Below are 19,875 nucleotides of genomic sequence, written 5' to 3' on the forward strand. Positions count from 1 at the left end.
GAGGGAGAGCTGCGCGCCTGACTTCTGCACTGAACTTCTGATTTCTTTTATAGCAGGACTTTGCCGCTAAACAGCATGAGTTTGAGCACATGCCCCATCCCTCACTAGCCTTAAGTCCTTGGATGAATGACTTATCCTTCCTGTGTTCTACCTGCCTCCCTGTTAGGTACCAACTATAAGGGATTATTTGCATTATTGGGTATCATGCATGTAAAGCACTTAGGCGCACAATCTACCTTCAGTAAATTTAAAATGATCTTCATGATTAACTAGTTACTAAGCCAAGCACTGTGCTAAGCACTGAGGCAAAAGGGAAAGGTGCTTCTACCCTTTGAGCTCACAGAAAGGATGAGATACAGGATCACACTACAAAAGAATAACTCATAACGATTAGGGACAAAATTCACGATAGTAAAATGAGGAGGACAGGATGATAGCTAGGACTTGGCTGGGGTGTGATGTGAGGTGCAAGGAGACAGAAGTGTCTTTTGACCTCTTTGGTAATCTGTTCTAAATTACTCTAGAACGTTTTAGTGTTCGAGGTGAAAGCTGGTGAGTAGGAAGAAGCAGTTGCAGGAGACCACCCTCCCCACCTTCCTGAGAGATAAGTGAGCTGGAAACCAGGTCAGGACATGATAGGGGTGAGTCTGGGGAAGGAAGTATGATGTCATGAGGGAGGGGAAAGGAGGGCCTGTCTTGAGACTCTTAAAAACAAAACAAAACAAAAAAAACCCCAAAAACCTTTTCCTTTGTTTTCTTATTGCTGTGACCAAATATCTGACAAAGGCAACTCAAGGAAAGAAGGTTGGGCTTATTCGGGCTCAGGGTTTGAGGGTGCGGGCCTCATGGCAGGAAACACGTTATCTGGAGCATGAGGTTGCTCGTGTCGCATCCACAGCCAGGCAGCCAAAAGATATGAATGCTGATGTTCGCCTGGCTTTTCTCTTCAGCTCAGTCTGGGACCCCAACCCGTAGAGTGGTGCCATCCATCATGCTATCCTATCAAGCTGACAACCAGTCTTCACCATCACACATTCCTCTTGGCTTAGGTCCCAGTGAAGTTATAAATTAGGTTAGAAATAAGCATGCTCTCAAATTTTAAGACAACCTTTGAAATGGTACCTGGAACACTTGCCCTGACATTTAAAATGAGTGTGGAATTGGTATTTTGTGGCCCATTGCAAGCCTAGATACCATTTGTTCACCAACGTTCACACTGACCGTGACTGCACACTTGTGCTTCATGACACACGTTTTTCCTTAGAGCAATGGAATATTTGTCTTTACAAGATATTATTTATGTCTTTCCCTATCACTCTAAAATTTAAAACAATATCTCAAAATTTAAAATCTATGTGTACTTTTCTGATTATATATGATACATCAATTATTTAGCATGTGTTGTAGTTCATTCAAAGATCACATATATTGGGAGATACAGAGATGACTCAGTGGGTGAGACACATGCCACAAAAGCATAAGCCCAGCACTGAGCAGACACAAGCAGATTCTTAGAGTTCATTGGACAGACAACCTATTCAATCAGTGAGCTGCAGATTCAGTGAGACAATGTCTCAAAATCAGTGTGGAGAATGGTCAAGAAAGCCATCTGATATTGATCATTGGTCTCCACGTGTATATATGCCTGCAAGCACATGTGCACACACACACAAACATTTATATATACTACATACACATATATAAATGAGAAATATTATGTAAATAGAATATCGCATTGCTAATAACTATAATTTCTTTTCTTAACACAACAAGCTCCTAAAGATATACCACCATTGAAACTTTAAGGGTAGGTTAGAAACACTTGAAATATACATTTAGTGGCTTTGTCTTTAACATTCAGCTTAAATTTGTATAGACATCTTTAACAGCTTTTTGGAGATTTTACTTTCTTTGTTTGCCTGTAAGCTAAGCCAAAATAAATCCCTCAGATTTTCCTAACACTCCACTGTGCATTTCTTTGTAGGATTTAAAATTTTCGAATTGGCCATTTGCATGCCAGTTTAATTCCTTTCTTCCTAGGGAGATACTTCTAAATCCTGGAGATGACACCGCTCTGGAAACCACAGCAGTCAAATCTATTTTGTTTGCTGGTAACCCCTCAAAAGTCAGCTTGTTGTTTTCTTCTGTAAGGAACATAAAAAAGACAGTAGACTGTATTTATGCAAGATTTACCTTGCTTTCTGTTCGGCGCATGGAAAACAAATGCATATAAGAGGAGCATAAGTGACACTGACTTCAGAGATGACAATGGCATTGTAAGACCGTTTGTGTTGTTCCATCTGATGGATGAAGGACTATGTGTGCAATCCATTTATCAGGCGTCACACAAGAGAGAAATGGTCTCCATGTGAAATCAGCCATTGCTGCACTTCAGGGATAAGGTGACTGAGGCAATGATGAAGGGGATGTTGTTCACAGCTAGGCCATCAATCACCTATTGTGCCGGGGGCAGCTGAGTTACTGAGCGTATTCTAATTGAAACTGCATGTACCAGCTGGTCCTGAACACTGAGGTGCTTGTTACTTACTTCACATTTGAGACTCTCTAATGTTATCCATTCAAGGACATCAACGGTGGGATAAATCCTCTACTTGGGATGATGTAATCTTTGTTAGATGTCCATTGAAGCTGTTAAAGAGTAAAGGATGCTAACATCTGATTTCTCAAATATTATAAAAACCTTTGCCCCCTGTGCCTGTAAACTAGTCAATTAAAAGTTACATGTATTTATTTATTTTAATGTGTGCACAAACTCATGTGCCATGGACTACAAGTGGAGCTTCTCTCCTATCACGTGGGTTACAGGGATCAAATTTAGATTATCAGGATTGATGGCAAATGCCTTTACTACTGAACCATCTGGCCCGCCCATTAGATAATTAAATTTATTATTTCTCTGGTATGATTTTAGTGTAACTGTATCATTTCATCCTTTTTTCTAGTCTCCAAGTAAATAAAAGCGTTCATGGGCTCACGAGAATAATAAAACCCTACTTATGTGGTAGCTGCTAAATCCTGCAAACAGCGTTGCCATTTTCACCTATCAATGGTACAGCAAAGCTCAGAGAAGGTTAATAATTTGTCTAAGGTTCAAGAGCTCATCAGTGGCAGATTGTCTTTACCTAGATTATTAAACTCAGAAAAATATAAAATAGTTCATTAACTTTAATGAAGTAAAAACTTTAGAAGCTGTTTTGATAATTGGAATATGGAAAAACAGGCTGTGTAAGTTTGTTAGAGTATTCCAATAATTTCACAATATCATTTCAGCAGAGTGTGTGCAGTTTGAGAAGTTCACATACTAATATTATGCAAGGTGCCTAGAACTGTTGTCTGACAGAGCATGTGTGGTGGCATGAAGAGTGGCTTCAGATTTGGTAAGGAGCCACACTAGCCAATGCAATAAATAATAAAAAAAAAAGCCACTATTAGCAAATGATGAATGGATGTGATCTAGGAGAATTCAAAGCTCATTTCTCCTTAAATTACCGTGTTTTTGACAGGTCAGCACTGTTTAATAGAAATGTAAAGCGAGGGGTTGAGGAGATGTTTCAGTTGATACTTGAGTGTTTGATGTACAGTATCAGGACCAGAGTTCAAGTCCCAGCACCTTGGCCAAAATGCCCACACATCTGTCATCCCAGTGCAAGATGCAGATGTGGGAGGGTCTCTGAGGTGGCTGACTGGCAGCCTAGCCTAATAGGTGAGTTCCAGGTTTAGCTATTTTTTTTTTATCTCCAAAACTATGGTGGGGAGAGGTTGAAGAAGACACCTGAGGTACATGCTCATGTGTGCATACACTACATAAACATATATAAACACACACTACAACACACACACACAAAGTATAAAGTGAGCTATGACTTTTAAATTTTTAATAGTTGCATTTAAAAATCAATAATTGTGATATTTTGAAAGCATTTATCAGTATATCTAAAATATCATCATTTCACATATATCAATATAAATTTAATTAGATGTGTCTTTTATTCATTTTTTTTAGTTTTCTAAATCCAGCACATATTTGACAACTTAATTCAGATACTGTCTTCATCTGAAATATTTGATCCACATTTAGATTTCATAGATTTCAGAGTGTAAAATGTAAGCTTGCATACCCAATTAGTTGCAGTTCCAAACATATTTAAAAATTGCCTGATAACCTAATAAAGCAGTAGTTTTGAGATCATTTTACTTCAATTAGACTTCATTTAATTAAAATCAGATAGAGTAAAAGATTTGGTTCCTGTAGTTACAGCAGCCACCGTTGAAGGAGTCATCAGCTGTAGTATATATGGGTTCCATATGGAATTCAGTGCTTTAGTGAAAAGCAGTCCTTAAAAGAGAATTCAGTGCCAATCAGAAAAAGAAGCTCATGCTTAGTTAATGGTTGAATTAGGTTGTGTCTGCCCAAAGAACAAGAATTTCTAATTCTCAAATCTAATTTGGGCATATCTGAAGTAAAATTGGGGGAATCTGAGGATTTTGCTTAAGCCAGCAGGAGAAAGCATAATTAATACATGGGAGAGAATAACTGCTCACTTAGGGTAAGGTGCTGGAGGAGCAGAGCAGGAAGAAGACTAAATGGCTACCTTGTGCATTTGCTTATGTTTATGAGCACCTTTAAATTAGACTACGTCCCAAAGGAAAGTTATCCTTGGATAAGAGAAAATAGAAGGACTTATACTTCATTTCTGGATTGAATAGGTAGAACACCTATCCTAATATGTTCCCAATACAGGAAAGTGGGTAACTGATAAGATGGTTGCCAAGGGAACTAGAGGTATCAAGGCCACAGAGGAATGATGGCGGTGTGTGTATGTGTGTGTGTGTGTGTGTGTGTGTTTACTCCTTTTTCCAGAATAGTCTGGATTATATGTGTTCCTTGTGTCATTCAAAGACAGGATCATGGCTTCACAGGGTCTTTTTCTCTCTTCCTACCACCAGGGAATGTTTTCTATTTATAAGGTCTTGTGTGATTAGAAAAACATTCTCACAGGAAACAGCACAGCAATGGACAATAGGTTGCTAAGATTAGGAACCTAGGGTTAGAAGATGTGTTGAAGACGAAAAGATGGTCATTGTGAGTATAGATGGGCCAAGTGAATCCCAGTATAAGGGATGACTCCTCTTTCTAGCGCTTGTCTTCCATTTTGGGAAATAGGAATTTTGGTTTCTATGGCTTCCTTAGGGTGAAAAAAAAAAAAAAAAAGGAATGAGACACACAGGAGGGCACAATAAAAGGGACTTTGTTTCCGAGGCCTCCTAATATCTTTAGTTTCAATCAATAAAACAAAAATCCCTGACTTGGGATTCATCTTCTAAGTTCTAACACTTTAACATATCACTGATTTTTGCTTCATTCCTCCACCTCCATCACAGCCCTGAAGGGCTGGTTTCCTGGAATACAAATCTGTCTTGGAAAGTGCTTAGTTTTCCACCACTACAATATTCCCATTCTATTCATTATGCATATATTCTCAAATGCCTTTACATTACTATTTGGGCAAATTTATAAATACAAATAATAATATGAATTAAAATTATAACACTAATAAGGCTTTCAGGATTCAAGCGTGAGCGTGAAGGAATATCTGAGTTTGTTTGCATTAAAGTTGCTGTGCCATTTTGCAAACAGCATTCCATCTTGGATGTTTGTTATTTGAGGGACTCTCTTTAGCTATCTAAAAAAACAGGGAAGAGCTGGTATGATAAATGCCAGGATAAAAGTTCAAGGTGGTTTTTACAAGGTTGAATGTTACTTTGAAAAATTCTACAAGTGCAGAATAAAAGGAACTTGAATGGGCTTCAGTCTCTGTTAAGAAGCTATGGAAGACTCAGTCCACGACAGACAGATAATGTGAGCAGTAATGTTAGGAAGATATGCAACAAATCTCAGTATTTAAGATTATATTAACCAAAACTGTCAAAAGTTAAGACATTAAAAGATATTCCAACCCTGACCTGATTACCAAATATGGACCATTGAGTTGTGCTGATAGCTTGCCATCTAGAAGAGCCACACTGCTCCTCAGGTTGGTCAGTGAGTAGGTACTTTAATGGGGTACTTAATTTGTAAACTTGCTACAAAATTTTCCCATATCTTAAAAAAGTTAGGAACCAGACATTGTAAAATAAAAATGTGGTTTTTTACACTTTGCCTGACTCAGGGAGGAGAAGACTCATTTGTCTCTTTTCTGTAGCAGTATGTGTAATTTTATAGAGAAGGAGGAAGGGAAAGCCAACAGAGAGTCCTGTGCTACGATGCTTAAATGATGAGATGTGGTCCATGGTTTCAGGAATTTGAACACTTGGTCTCTAGCTGATGGTCCTGTTTGGGAGGTCTGGAAGGCGTGGCCTTGTTGGAGGGTGTGTCTCTGGAGGTCTGGAAGGCGTGGCCTTGTTGGGGGGTGTGTCTCTGGAGGTCTGGAAGGCGTGGCCTTGTTGGGGGGTGTGTCTCTGGAGGTCTGGAAGGCGTGGCCTTGTTGGAGGGTGTGTCTCTGGAGGTGTGCTTTGAGAGGTAAAAGACTCTTGTCCTGTCTAGTGTGCTCTCTCTTCTGTGTGCCTGTTGTTCAAGATGTGAGCTCTGCGCATCGAGTTCCTGTCTCCATGGCTGCCATGTTTCCTGACCATGACAGGCTCCTGTTCCTCTGCAATTGTTAGCCAAATAAACCAGTTCTTCTATAAATTACCTTGGCCATGGTGTTTTAATTGCAACAAAAGAAAAAAGTAACTATAAAAATTATACAGGATAATTTGACTGAGGCAAATTGTCAGAACTGTTTTTCCCTGAGAGGCAAGTCCTCTTGCTCGAACTGTGGTTCTAATTTTTGTTTTGTGTAGTATGGAATTCCTGGTGATTTTTAAAATTTCTTTGAAGTCTATTTTTTCAATAGTTTGATGACCAAAGGGAGGGATCCAAGTGTATCTCTTTAGATTATCTACTGTACCATGAGGCTGCCAGCCAATGGTTACACACTCACTAGTGATCTTAGTCATTTTTGGGAAATGACTGGTGGATGTTAGAAAACTTTGAAATGTGGAGTTGTTCCTGCCCTGGTGGAGGAAATTGAGGCTGTTTCATCAATTGCAAAGCAGAAGTCAAGGGAAGAGAGTACATGATAATCATTTACAAGATGACAAGTAGAGCGTGCCTTCAGGATCTAAAAGGAAGGGAGAACAGAATAAAATAGTATGATAAAAACGTGACAGAATCCTGAAGACAGGAGGAGTTCCCTGAATACTTGGTCATAATGCTATCTTAAAGTCTAGTGATCACCATTCAGCAGGCACTGTTCTAGAATCATGGTCCTGATTCCATGATGCTCCCTGTTCTTGCTCCAACTTAACCCCTACAGTTATTTAGGCTCTACTACAGACCAAATGCTGTGCTATGCACTTTAGCTATACTATCGTATTTGAGCCTTATCATGCTGTGGGACAATATCTTAATTTTCATTTGTGTTTGGTAAATAGACATGCTTAGACTTGTGTCCTATTACTTTTCTATCTCTATGATAAGACACCACAACCAAGGCAACTTATAGAAGAAAGAGTATTTGCGACTTACAATTTCATCAGTTTAGAGTTCATGACCATCATGGCTGGGGGCATGGCAGCAGACAGGCAGACATGATGCTGGAGCAGTAGCTGAGAGCTTACATCTTACTGGGAATGGCATGGGCTTTTGAAACTTCGACCACTGACCCTAATGACACACTCCCTCCAACAAGACCACACCTCCTAATGTTTCCCCAACAGTTCCACTAGCTGGATGCCAAGCATTCAGATACAAGAGCCTATGGGGACCATTCTTTTTCAAATTACCATGACTTGCCTTATGCAAGTGTCAGAGTTGGGCCTCCAACACATGTTTTTCTGATTCAAATGTGGATGGTTTAATCACTATGGCATACTTACTTCACCCCATGGAGCATTGTTACAATTCTTAGCATTAATTAATTCATACTTTAAACAGATACTCCCTGAGTATGGTTGTTTTCTATTGAACATAGGAAATGCCACAAACACAGTGACTCAGAACAATGCAAGTGTATGATCTTAGAATTTTATAGGTCAGAAGTAAAATATGGGTCTCAATGGGCTAAAGGGAACTTGTCATCTGGTGGCCAACCTTGAGGACATTCTTGTGGCAAATCAATCCCTCACTTTTCCTAGCTTTATCAGAGTATATCTGTGTTCCTTCCATCCATGGCTTCATCAAGTCTTTTTCTCTGGCTACAATGAGGGAACATTATCTGTTTTCAAAGACTCTGGTGATTTGGAACCACATCCACAAGAAATAACAAGGAACTGAAGATTCATAGATGTCATTTGGGGGATCATATTCTTCTTGTCATAAGTGACCACCCCATTGCAGACCTTGCTCCTGGAAATACAAGACAATAAAAGAAGGAAGACAACAAGTTAGTAAACAAATATATATTCAAGATAATTTCAAGTGGTGGTGTGCTTTCAGGTAATGGGAATTGAAAAGTACACCTTTCCCCAACTACGCCTTTTATGCTTCCTTCATGCAGTAAGCTTTGAATGCCTGCTACATAAAAAGCCTTCTATGCATTTCAGATATAGCAGTGAATGGACAGAGGTTCCATTCTAATAGAACATTATAATGGAGAGAAGCATGGCAATATATACATTATTCTACAAAGTGACAAATGTTACAAATACTCTGTGCTCTCCCTTGTAGCTAACTTTCACTCAGTATTCTCTTTATTAAGTTTAGTTTTATTAAGAGCTCCCTGTAGGTCAGGCCAAGTGCCAAGTGCAGAGTTTACAGTGAAGGACCAGGCTTCATTACTATTTCTCCCCTGTAGTGGGGGAAACAACCAATATCACGCAATAATAGCCCATTGTAGCTATAAAAGTGACTAGTCAGCAAAGCCTCTGTGTATATGCATTACTTATTGTATATATTTAAATATGCAAAGAGAAATCTGAAAGAATGTATAGTAGGATTTTAACAGGAATCAAATGATAAGCTTTGGCCTTCTGCATCTTCTTGCATTAAATGGGTGAATAAGGATGGACAATACAGTTAAATGAGTTGGCTCTAAGCTAGTTAACATCCATAGACCCTTGAGAATGGAGGGAACACCATCCTGCTCAAATCACACCCACCTTCTGTTTGTGTTTATTTTAGCTACCTTTTAACATCTGGTTAACCTAGATAGTTTCATAAGTGAATTAGAAACCAAGAAAGCATAAATAATCAATTCCTGTCCTATATCTAGCATCCTCAGTAGATCATTATGCTATGATTTTCCCTTTTGCAGATTAGCTTTGATGGACTTTCCACAAGGATAGCACAAGTAGACTGTTTGAAAGGCTCTTGTCATGAGGAACTAGAGTGTTGCATAGTTCAGATGAAAAATTCTGTAATTTGTCTTTTGTTATATTCATGGCAATTACACTGCAACAATACATATACTTTATAAAGCATTGCTATGATCAACATTATATTTATGGTTTGTAAAATTCTTATAACTTTTGTAATTCTCACAGCTCTAAATCCTGTGACCTCTCATGCTTCATTCTGGGTTTAATAGAGGCATATTTTCATTAATTTGCATACTGGCCAGACTGTTTGGGGCTCTCTATGTGTGTTACTGAGTCAGCAGGATAATTCAGGAAATGAGTCATCATTGAACTTGAAGCGGGTATAGCCCAAGCCAATAATTTGTCTGGACCACCAGAATTGATCAAGTAAAGAGTTAAATGGTATCTGAGATGGCGCCTGGGGAATGATGATAAGGATTTACCAAAGCCATAGAGATTCTGTAGGGATTTTGCCCTTCTTCGTATTCTCCATCCCTAATGATGGAGCAGGCTATTTTGTTACTCTTAGAATGCTATGGTGGCATCTTTCTCCTGTGTTTACTTCTAGCTGTCTTGCATCTGTTTAGGTATTTTGACCATTTTCTCCCCAAAAGAACTCAGTGAAGAAAAAAGAAATGCAAGAGCCGCCGAAGCCCTTATGACCAGGAAGTGCCAAAGCTCTTTGCTTATACTTATAGTCCCATTTCTTCTTTGCCAATAGTGCCACCCCCAAAATAAAATTGTGTAGCCTACAATAAGCTTTATCTTTTTTTATTTATAAAATGAAGGTAATAATGATATCAAATTTGTAGGATTATTTTAAAGAGTTAATAAGATAAATTCTTAAAAAAATTGCCTTGGATAGGAACCACTTACTATACAATGACAGATCTAATAAATATTAGCATGATTCATATCATTCAGTTAACTCACATTTATTCTAATAAGGGTAGGTTATCTTTTGAGTTTTCCAGATGTGAAGAAATGAAGAAGTGGAGAATTGTTAAAGAAAATTCCGTGAGCGGTCCAAATTCCACATACCCTTCAGAAGAGAGATTTCCCTATTGGCAGCATCACTGCAAAACCTCCCTAGCCCGATGTCTTTGTTACTCCTGTGGACAGAGTTCTTTAATGTCTTTCTCACAGGGGCAACACCATACTTTACTCTTTCTCATCTCTCCCTCTGTACCCTTGTTCTCTGTAAATGAAATCTCAAGGACCCTGAGCACAAGCTGAAACACTACAGGCCTTGCTCCAAATGTCATTGGCCAACTGAGACAATCCCTCTCCTTTCTTTTTATATTTCATTCAGAATATTGAGCCCTGAGACAAATTACAAAGGACTAGAACTTGACCATGGAGAAGATGAGAATTGTTTGAACAGCTTATGCATGCATAAGCTTCTTCTGGCAGCTAACATTGCCCTGAAAAAAAAAAAAAGCAAAAACAACAACAACAAAAAAGCAAAAAGATAATTGCTGGATTTTATAGTATTCTAAAATGGTCATTATAAACTAAAAGCTTAGACACAGCTCTTTCAGTCTACTCTCATAAGCAAATGTATTTCTATCTGATTCAAGATAGCAGTCAAGATTATAGAATATAATGATAGATTACATCTATCTATAAGTATTTTTCTGAGTGTGTTATGAGTACCAGATATTTACTGATATTAACACCATACAACCTAGGTGTGCTTTCCAACCTGCCTCTTTCACAATTTCTGTATTGTTGACTTGAGTACTGTCACTATACACTTGGAAGTCAGCAGGTTTGCTAATAGAATGACATGTGATTTAAATTATGAGCAATGAAACTATAGAATAAGTGAGATTGGGAGAAGAACCAGATTACTCCTGAGCATGCTGCTTACAAACTGGACATATTTCCTTCAGCACAACTGGTTAACACTGTGTGTTCTTTATTGGTGTTTAACCTCATGTTTTCAGATAACAACATAAAAACTAGCCTTGTCTCTTCACTGTCTGGGCTACCTTCTTCATAGTCCCATCAATTTGGTAGAAATCTCCATTTAATTTTTCTAGCTATTTTAAATCCTGATTTGACCAAGTGTGCATCCTGTCCATGCAGCACAAACAAATGGAAACACCAATATATCATCAATTTACCCCTTATAACAGTAATGTTGAGAGTGACCTAATATGTAAATTCAGGTGAACAAAAGTTCATTAAAAATATTTGTGGGATGGAGGGTAGGAGAGCACTTGGAATAACTGTGCTCATGATCCTAGATGACTGATGACGACGCTGCATAAGACTTGGGTCTCATAAGATGGAAGAGATGGCTTAGCAATCAATGCACTGCCCTTGCAGAGGACCTGAGTTGGTTCCCAGCATCCACATCTCACAGCTCACAACTAACTGCCTATAACTACAGTTCCAGGGGATCTGTTATGTCTGGCCTCTATCTGCAATCACGTGGAAATGTGGGGACACACACACACACACACACACACACACACACACACACACACACACACATTTTTTAAATGGTCATTAGTAAGAAATGACCATGACAGATAAGTTAAATAGTTGTCACTCTTAAATTCTACATTTAAGAAATAGTCATCAAAAGCCTAATTTCAGGTATGGTGGCACACACCTACAATCCCAGCATTCAAGGTCAGCTCTGGCTATGTAGGGAGTTGGAATTCTATGTAGCTCAATACCAAATAATCAATTTTTTTAGATGACTAGAATGATAAACTGTAATTAATGATTAAAACCACTCAGTCATATATAGTTGATAAGTATGTTTTTGTAACTTATACATAATGTATTTGATGTTTATCTCAAGAAGACACTTTGGTGAAAAGTCTTGTTTTATTTGCTATTTCAGATGTATATTACCAACACTATCAAAGCCAAAGGCACCAGACTTGCTAAGCCTGTTCTATGCTTGGGACTAATGTGTCTGGCCTTTCTTACTGGACTCAACAGAGTAGCAGAATATCGAAATCATTGGTCTGATGTGATAGCAGGCTTTCTAGTTGGAATATCCATAGCAGTATTTCTGGTAAGTACAATTTTAAAAGTATGTTTGTTTTTTAATAAACTTGAACATCGTTTCTAAGAAACTGCAAGGATGAATCATTATGATATATTATGTGATAATATGTATGGTTTTGATTATGCATTTTTCTTTCTTGCATTTATTCTTAAGATTAGGTTTGGAGAGGAATAATAAATAAATTATACACTTAAAATACTTTTATATGAAATAATCAGGGCTAAAAAACCAGTCATCCTCAAATAGTATTTTACACTTATTTACTTATGGGGACCCAGAGGAGACACATGTGCCATGGCGTTCATGTGTAGATCCAAAGGACATCTTGCGAGAACAGGTTCTCTCCTTCCACCAATGTGAGGGCTGAGGGTTAAACTCAGGTCAAGTACCTTTATCCACTAGTCCATCTCATCTGTCCCTCCTCAATTAGTAATGTAGACTGGGTTGTTTGTATATTTACAGAATTATTCAGGATGGTTTGCCTCTAGTATATTAAAACATCCTCAAGGACCCAAGAGCCTCATGCCTTCAATCTGAGCACTCCATAAGATCTGTGCCACACATGTTCCCACAACCTAGAATTGTAAGACAAATCACTTCACCTCGGGGACTGAAACAGTCAGAGACTGTGATGGGGACTCTATCGTCCCTAGTCATGTCTTCCACACAGTGAAGGAAGTGCACAGTCTTTTAATGGAGTGCCACCTGTATGCCTGCTAAAAATAGACTTGCAATGTATCTATAACTTTGTTCATTAGAAGATTTCAGCCTGAGTTGAAAATCGTCAGAACATTTCTTGTGGGGCTTTATACACCATCTTACCTAGATGACCAAGTGCATAGCTTCTAAATCAAAAAGCTTTTAGGGGGACACACTATAGCTTAAGAAACACTTTACTTCCACTTTGATTCCGTTGGAGCTGTTTTCACTATACTTGCTTCTCCCTTCCTCTGCCTTCTTTTTCTAGTTAATAGTCAGTAGGCAAAAATCATGCATGAACTTTTCATTTGTATGTTTGAGTACAATTTATGTGCCTGGAACTTGAAAGGAAATGTTTCTTCTAAAACCTCCTGTAAGAAATTAATGGACATGACCTCATGTCTACTCCATATCCTGAATTTCATTTTTTTTTCTTATAACACCATTGACTGTTAGTCTCAAGGTCATTGAAAGACTCTGGAGGGAAAGTTTTTTCAAAATCTGTCATGAGCTGAATAGTCAATTCAGAACGTCCCTCCCTGTCACGGATTGAGTTTGGAGATGCAGTCGGAGAAAAGGAAAAGACATTGAATAACCTAGTCAGCATTTGCCTTTTATGGTAATATTCTGGAAGCTCATGGCCTCTGATTTGGCTACAGATTGAGCTTCATGTGAATAGCTGAGATTCAGTTGCTTGGTTACAGGTGTACTCCTAGATAAGATACAGATTGTTTACTGTTGAGTCTTGCAGGCACTTTTGGCTAAATTTCATCATCCAAATACAGCAACAGACTTGGGCTAAAGTTACCATTTAACACCCCTGTCTCATAAAGCTCGGGGCCAAGCATCCATCAGAAACTTTTCTTGCTTTCACTCAGCACAGTTGAAACTGGTTAACTTTTAAAATAAAGCAAAAATGTGATGGAAATGATGATGTTACTGCATTTAGCTCCCCAGGCGTAGATTATTTTTCCTGGTACCTCATCAGCCTCCTGCTGTTCTTCTTGTGGCCATTGCAATCTTCCTGCACTTCCAGAGAGCATCTTATTGCCTTGGCCGGATCCTTTAAAACCAGAACCTTAGTGTCTTCTCAGACCAGTCCCTATCTGAGAACTTGAGAAATGAAGAGCTAGCCTGTGGCTCTCCCCTGAGCTCAAGCCCCCTTTTTGTGCATATTCAATCCAAGAATGTATATTACACACATTCCAAAATTTTCCTTTAAATATGACACATGAGAAAAATGACTTCATGAGAAGGTTATACCAAAACAGTGCTTCAACCATGTAACTAAATATGAATTATGTTCTCATTAATGATCATTTATGAGTGTGAGTGTGGAACTCAAATTCTAAAAGGTTTTATAATAAAAACCCAGAGCCTGATATTGTGGTGAAAGCTGAAAGATCAAAGAAGTGGAGCAAGCCACAGCTACCACCTCTTACCTCACCAACTCCTCAGCCTGAAAGAGCTTCAGCCCAATGAACTTCCTCTGCCAAAAAGGCTTCTAGTTCCTGTCTCCTCACACCTTATAAACCTTTCTCCACCCAGTCATTATTTCCTGTCTCATCCTCTCTAGTGCTGGGATTAAAGGTGTCTGTGTTTCCCAAGCAAAAGCATGAGATATCAAGTACTGGGATTAAAGGTATGTGCCACCACTGCCTGGCTCTGTTTCTCTCCTAGACTGAGTCAATGTAGTCCAGGGAGACTTTGACCTTACAGAGATCCAGACAGATTTCTACCTCTCTCAAGTGCTAGGATTAAAGGCATATGCCACCACTGCCTGGCATCTATGTTTAATCTAGTGGCTTATTTTGTTCTCTGATCTTCAGGCATATTTTATTAGGGTACACAATTATCACCACATTCTTTATTATTTTTATTTATTATTTTAGACCAAAAAAGGAAAAAGTGGTGATATATTATGTACCCTAACAAACTTTGCCTGAAGATCAGAAGACAGAACAAGCCACTAGATAAAACATAGATGCCATGCAGTGGTGGCACACACCTTTAATCCCAGCACTAGAGAGGATGAGACAGGAAGTAATGGCTGGGTGGGGTTTATAAGGTGTGAGGAGACAGGAACTCAAAGCCCTTTTGGCTGAGGAAGCTCATTGGACTAGAGGCCTATCTGCTGAGGTTTTTGCAGGCTGAGGAGTTGGTGGGTTAAGAGATGGTGGCTGTGGCTTGTTCTGCTTCTCTGATCTTTCAGCTTTCACCCCAATATCTGGTTCCGGGTTTTTTATAAAAAGACCAATTTAACATTCCTGTTACAGAAGTGCCTAAAGGTACCAACTGGTGAGTCAAGGAAGCTCTTGTAAGCATGGCCTGTCTCCAGTGGAGTTGAGAGTTTTGTTTGGGGGATTAGTCTATTCCCTTAACCTCTCCTTCTCTCTCTTCCTTCATAAAATAAAATTCTGCCAAGTCCCTATGCTAATACAAGTGCTGTGCTTGGCGATGTGAATAAATACCTGAAAAAAAGAGATAGCTAAGATGCTTAAATATATTACAATCTACTAGGAAAACAGACATGGAGCTTTACAGAGAATTAAATACAATTTACCAATAGGTACTGGAAATATTAACTTCACTGGGGTAACATACCAGTCAAGAAGACGTGGTCTATCAACTTAGGAAGATTATAGAGAGGATAGGTTGATTCTGTGTATGGAAAGAGAACAAAGCATGAGACATAGAGACACTATGAAAGGCTGCCCAAGGACAGCAAGCATGGAGTCCTTCCTATACTGCCGGTCCAGGACACACTTTACGCATGAGAAAGCATAGCATCCTGGAATGGTACTAGATTCCCATCATGAATGGGAGGATGGAAAGGATTTGTGTGCCAGGAGAATAATGTGGATCTTTGTTTAAAATGTAGGTGAGTTAGTAGCCCCTGCCTTCAAATGAGTAGAAATCGAATAAGCTTGTTTGAGTCCAAGTTTCTTCATGTCCTCAATTTTTCCCACTGAGTACTTTATTGAGCTTTCTGTGCTCCTCTATCCCTCTTTAAATGAGATAATCAGAGCCTCCCTAAAAGCTCATTTTTGAAATTACAGAAGGCTGAACAACGTAGGACATGCTTCGTGAATGGCCCCAAGAATGAGTGAAGCACAAGTCCACAAGTGGTAGTTTGTTTCCACTCATTACCTTTTACCGTATGAGATTTTTGCTTTAAAAATATGCTCTAGAATAAAACTGCAGGTGAAGATAGAGGAGACACGTTATGAAGAACCAGGGAAATAAGACAGTGCAAACTGGACCGTAGAGACCAAGAGAGAAGGGAGAGTCTTTGGAAGGGAGAGGGAAGAAAGAGCCTGAGGGAACACAAGATGATGTGGCTGAGGTACAGGAAACAACTTGTGATGACTCCCGGACTTCTCATTTGGATAACTCAGTAGAGCATTTGTTTTGGGCAGCCACTCCAGCTCTGCAAATGTCCTGCAATTATCACGCAGTATTTTCAGGATTCTAAAATGATTCCAAAATAAAATTAACATCAGTCTACTCCATGCCGCTGTCGTGGTTCAAAGACACCTCCTCTCAGCACCCATTACCTATACCTAGCATTTACCTCTGACTCATTCTCTTGGTTCATCCCCCACAACCAGTGATTCATCTACTCCAGGTTCATTTCCACTACCCAATTTCCCCCTTTAACCAGAACTGCGTGCTTCCTATCTCACAGCTACAGTTCCTTTACTTCAGAGATCCCTCCCACCACCATCTTGCTGCTTTTGTCTGTATTGAAATATTTCATTGTCAGTAACAAGACAAAGCAAACCCTTCACTGGTGCATCAACTTTAGACATTCTACTGCACTTCCCGGGTCCACCAATGACCTGACTGCTTACTTATAGGGAAAGGTATGCTTTTCACTCTCCCACTCTTGGAATCTCACTCAGCCTCCTTCCCTCATCAAAAATAAGCCTGCCCTTCCTACACACTTGTTCTGTGGTAATTCCCTTTCTTTTGTGTATTTCAGTTGAAAGTGAGAAAAAGAGGATGGATATCTGAGACTTGCTTTTGCATGTGTGTGACCCTGCATATGTTACTCATATCTCACTATTTCCCCAATAGTGAAACCTTCCCCAAGTCATGCTCAGAACATCTCTCCTTAGTCTCTGTTCTGTGTTTCTCCCTAACACATTGCAACTCCTAGATACCACATCTGATGTTTTTGTTTTATCACCCATGTCTTCCAAATAAGCCTCTGTGGAGAAATATTTCTGTTCATTTTGTTCACTGCCTATCTTTTCAAGTATCTGGAATAAGGTCTTGTATATGGGCAGAATGGATTAAAAATAACTGTTTAATTTGCTACCATGAGTTTTTTGAGAGACTCAACAAAATTCCATGTGTAGTAAGCATAGCCTTGTTGCACTGCTTATCATGCCTACCCCTTACACCTCTCTTCCAATCTGCTACATAGCTAAGATTTGGCTCATCCAAGTCCCACTTTTCCTAGGCAGTAACCCTCATTACCTACTTCTCATTTGCCTCCTTAGTTCCTACTATGTATCAGTCTATACTGTTAGCATCCTAAAAGGAATTATATTGTATTCTAAATCTGTCCCTATCCCTGTACATTTTGCTCAAGGGTAAGGAGTAGAATCGTAATGCTTTGCAAAATATAGAACAACTAGTTTTGAGCAGGAGTTGTTGATTATTGATTGATATGATTGATTATTCATGATACATAGAAGTGTTCAGCTGTGTTGATCCCAATAATAGGCTTGTCATGTTATCGTATGTAGGAGTAACAATTATTGCAGCATCTTATTGAGATATATTGTCCTCACTATGCAGATTAAAAACTGAGACCTAGTTATATTAAAGAGCTTGAGCATGATCTTTGCTCATAAAGTTATTATATAAAAGAACCACTAATTAGGAGCCAATAATGTTTGACTCCACAAGGTTCATAGTGTAATAATTATGGGAAGAAAAGAAAAAGTGAATACATAAAAAATTTATTATTAATACAGCATAAAGTAACCAAAAATATATGTAATGGTGGCTAATTGGTGTAACCCTTTTAGGATAATACAGACTTACACAAGTGGAAGCCATTGATATAAAATTACAGTGTTAGAAAGGAAATTAACTTTTAATTATAGACATATACCACAAAATTTGATAATTTGTAATCATAATGTACATTAATTCATTAGGGTACTCATTCATGAATGATGTCACTCACTGTGACAGTGGGGTACAGGGACAGCAAACTTCAGATGGGGTTCCTGATTTGTGCAGTGTAGATGCTTAAAAGAGACATGAATCAAAGTACTTCCTTATCCAGTATGAAATTTCATACCAAGACCAGTGCTCTGACAGATGGACTCAGAACTCTTTGTTAGCATAGGGCAAATAAACACACTGAAACACAGTGAGCTTGAGTAGCCGAGCGCTCAGGGGAGGCTTCCATGAGAACGAGGAGATAAAGCATGTGATGCATGTATGTGAGGAGTTCTGATTTCCAGAACCCATGAAATTCTTGGGATCAATGTACATGTCTTCAATCCCTGCACATGGAAGGTTGAGAAAGAACACATTTTGGACAAGCCGGCTTAGTCGACTGGTAGGTTTGGTGAGCTCTGAGTTGAAGTAAGAGATATTGCCTGAAAATATGGTAGAAGAGTGATTGCTGGAAGTGAGTTATAATATGGATGTGAAACTGTTTGTTTCATTTCAATTGCTATCTAAAGTTATCAAATCTATCCTTCATGTGTTAGAACAGTGCTCATTCATCAAACTTCAGCCGGCAGACCAAGTTTGACCTGCTCCCTGCTTTCGTAAGGGAAGCTTATCAGAGTGTCAACATGACTCTTCTCTTTTGAACAAATAGAATTGCTACTTTCCCTTCAAAAGGGAAGAGTTGAGTAGTTGCTGTTGACTATGACCCTACAACACCAAATATATTTACTACATTATTTAATATGTTCCCTTTCCAGACAAAACATTCTGACTCTATTTCTTAAGCAATCAATTTCTCTTAGTCTTCTGTAGGATAATGAAAGCAACAGCTTCATAGGATAGAAAGCATATTGAGTAACAGCCTTCAAGCCCTTACCATACTTACTTTAAAGATCATAGTAAAGCAGGAAAAGCCATAGTAATGTAGTATTGGGGTTTGATCTATGTTTTTAACCTATAGTTAAAATTTCTTCTAGGATGTAGGAAGGTTAAAAAAAAAGGTAAATCACAGCTTGCAAAGAAAAAAAATTGTGATGTAAAGTATCATAGTATATGTCATTATTTAATACACTTGTATATTGTATTCAAGAATGGGTCAGTAACCAAGATATTATTGGTATTTAGACTTACTTAGCAATAAGTAGTTGGAGAGATGGCTCGGTGGTTAAGAGCACTGGCTGATCTTGCAGAGAACCTATGTTTTGTTCCTATTGCCCACATGTTGGCTCACAACCATCTGTAACTCTGGTTCCAGGTCATCTGACATCTTCTGACCTCCTTGGGCAACAGGCATGTACATGCATGCAAAACACTTATACACATAAAATAAATAAATCTTTAAAAAATTTAGAAACAAAATAAATATTAATTAATAAGTTTAACAAAAGTCATCCATTGATGAACTTATGAAAATATACAATTTAGACATATCATTATTGATTAAGCATTTACTTAATTTAAAATGAGTATTAGGTTGAAACTACATGTTAAGTCCTATTTATTCTAGAATATAAAGTCCAGGGAAAGAAAATAATATGTTGCCCAGTAGTTAATATAAACTCACCATAGGAAATAATTTCTCTGTG

General features: G+C 38.5%; 1 protein-coding gene across 4 annotated transcripts in view; it reads left to right on the plus strand.

Annotated features, from left to right (window-relative positions):
* Window positions 1-19,875, plus strand: part of Plppr5 (phospholipid phosphatase related 5) — a 263,032-nt gene that overhangs the window by 226,806 nt on the left and 16,351 nt on the right. For all 4 annotated transcript variants that reach the window (XM_076574877.1, XM_076574878.1, XM_006977837.4 and 1 more), the window contains one exon: window positions 12,221-12,397. In XM_076574877.1, the coding sequence (XP_076430992.1) occupies window positions 12,221-12,397 (177 nt within the window). The remainder of the gene's footprint in view (window positions 1-12,220; window positions 12,398-19,875) is intronic.

This window comes from Peromyscus maniculatus, chromosome 6 (genome assembly GCF_049852395.1).
Source record: "Peromyscus maniculatus bairdii isolate BWxNUB_F1_BW_parent chromosome 6, HU_Pman_BW_mat_3.1, whole genome shotgun sequence".
Lineage (NCBI taxonomy): Eukaryota > Metazoa > Chordata > Mammalia > Rodentia > Cricetidae > Peromyscus > Peromyscus maniculatus.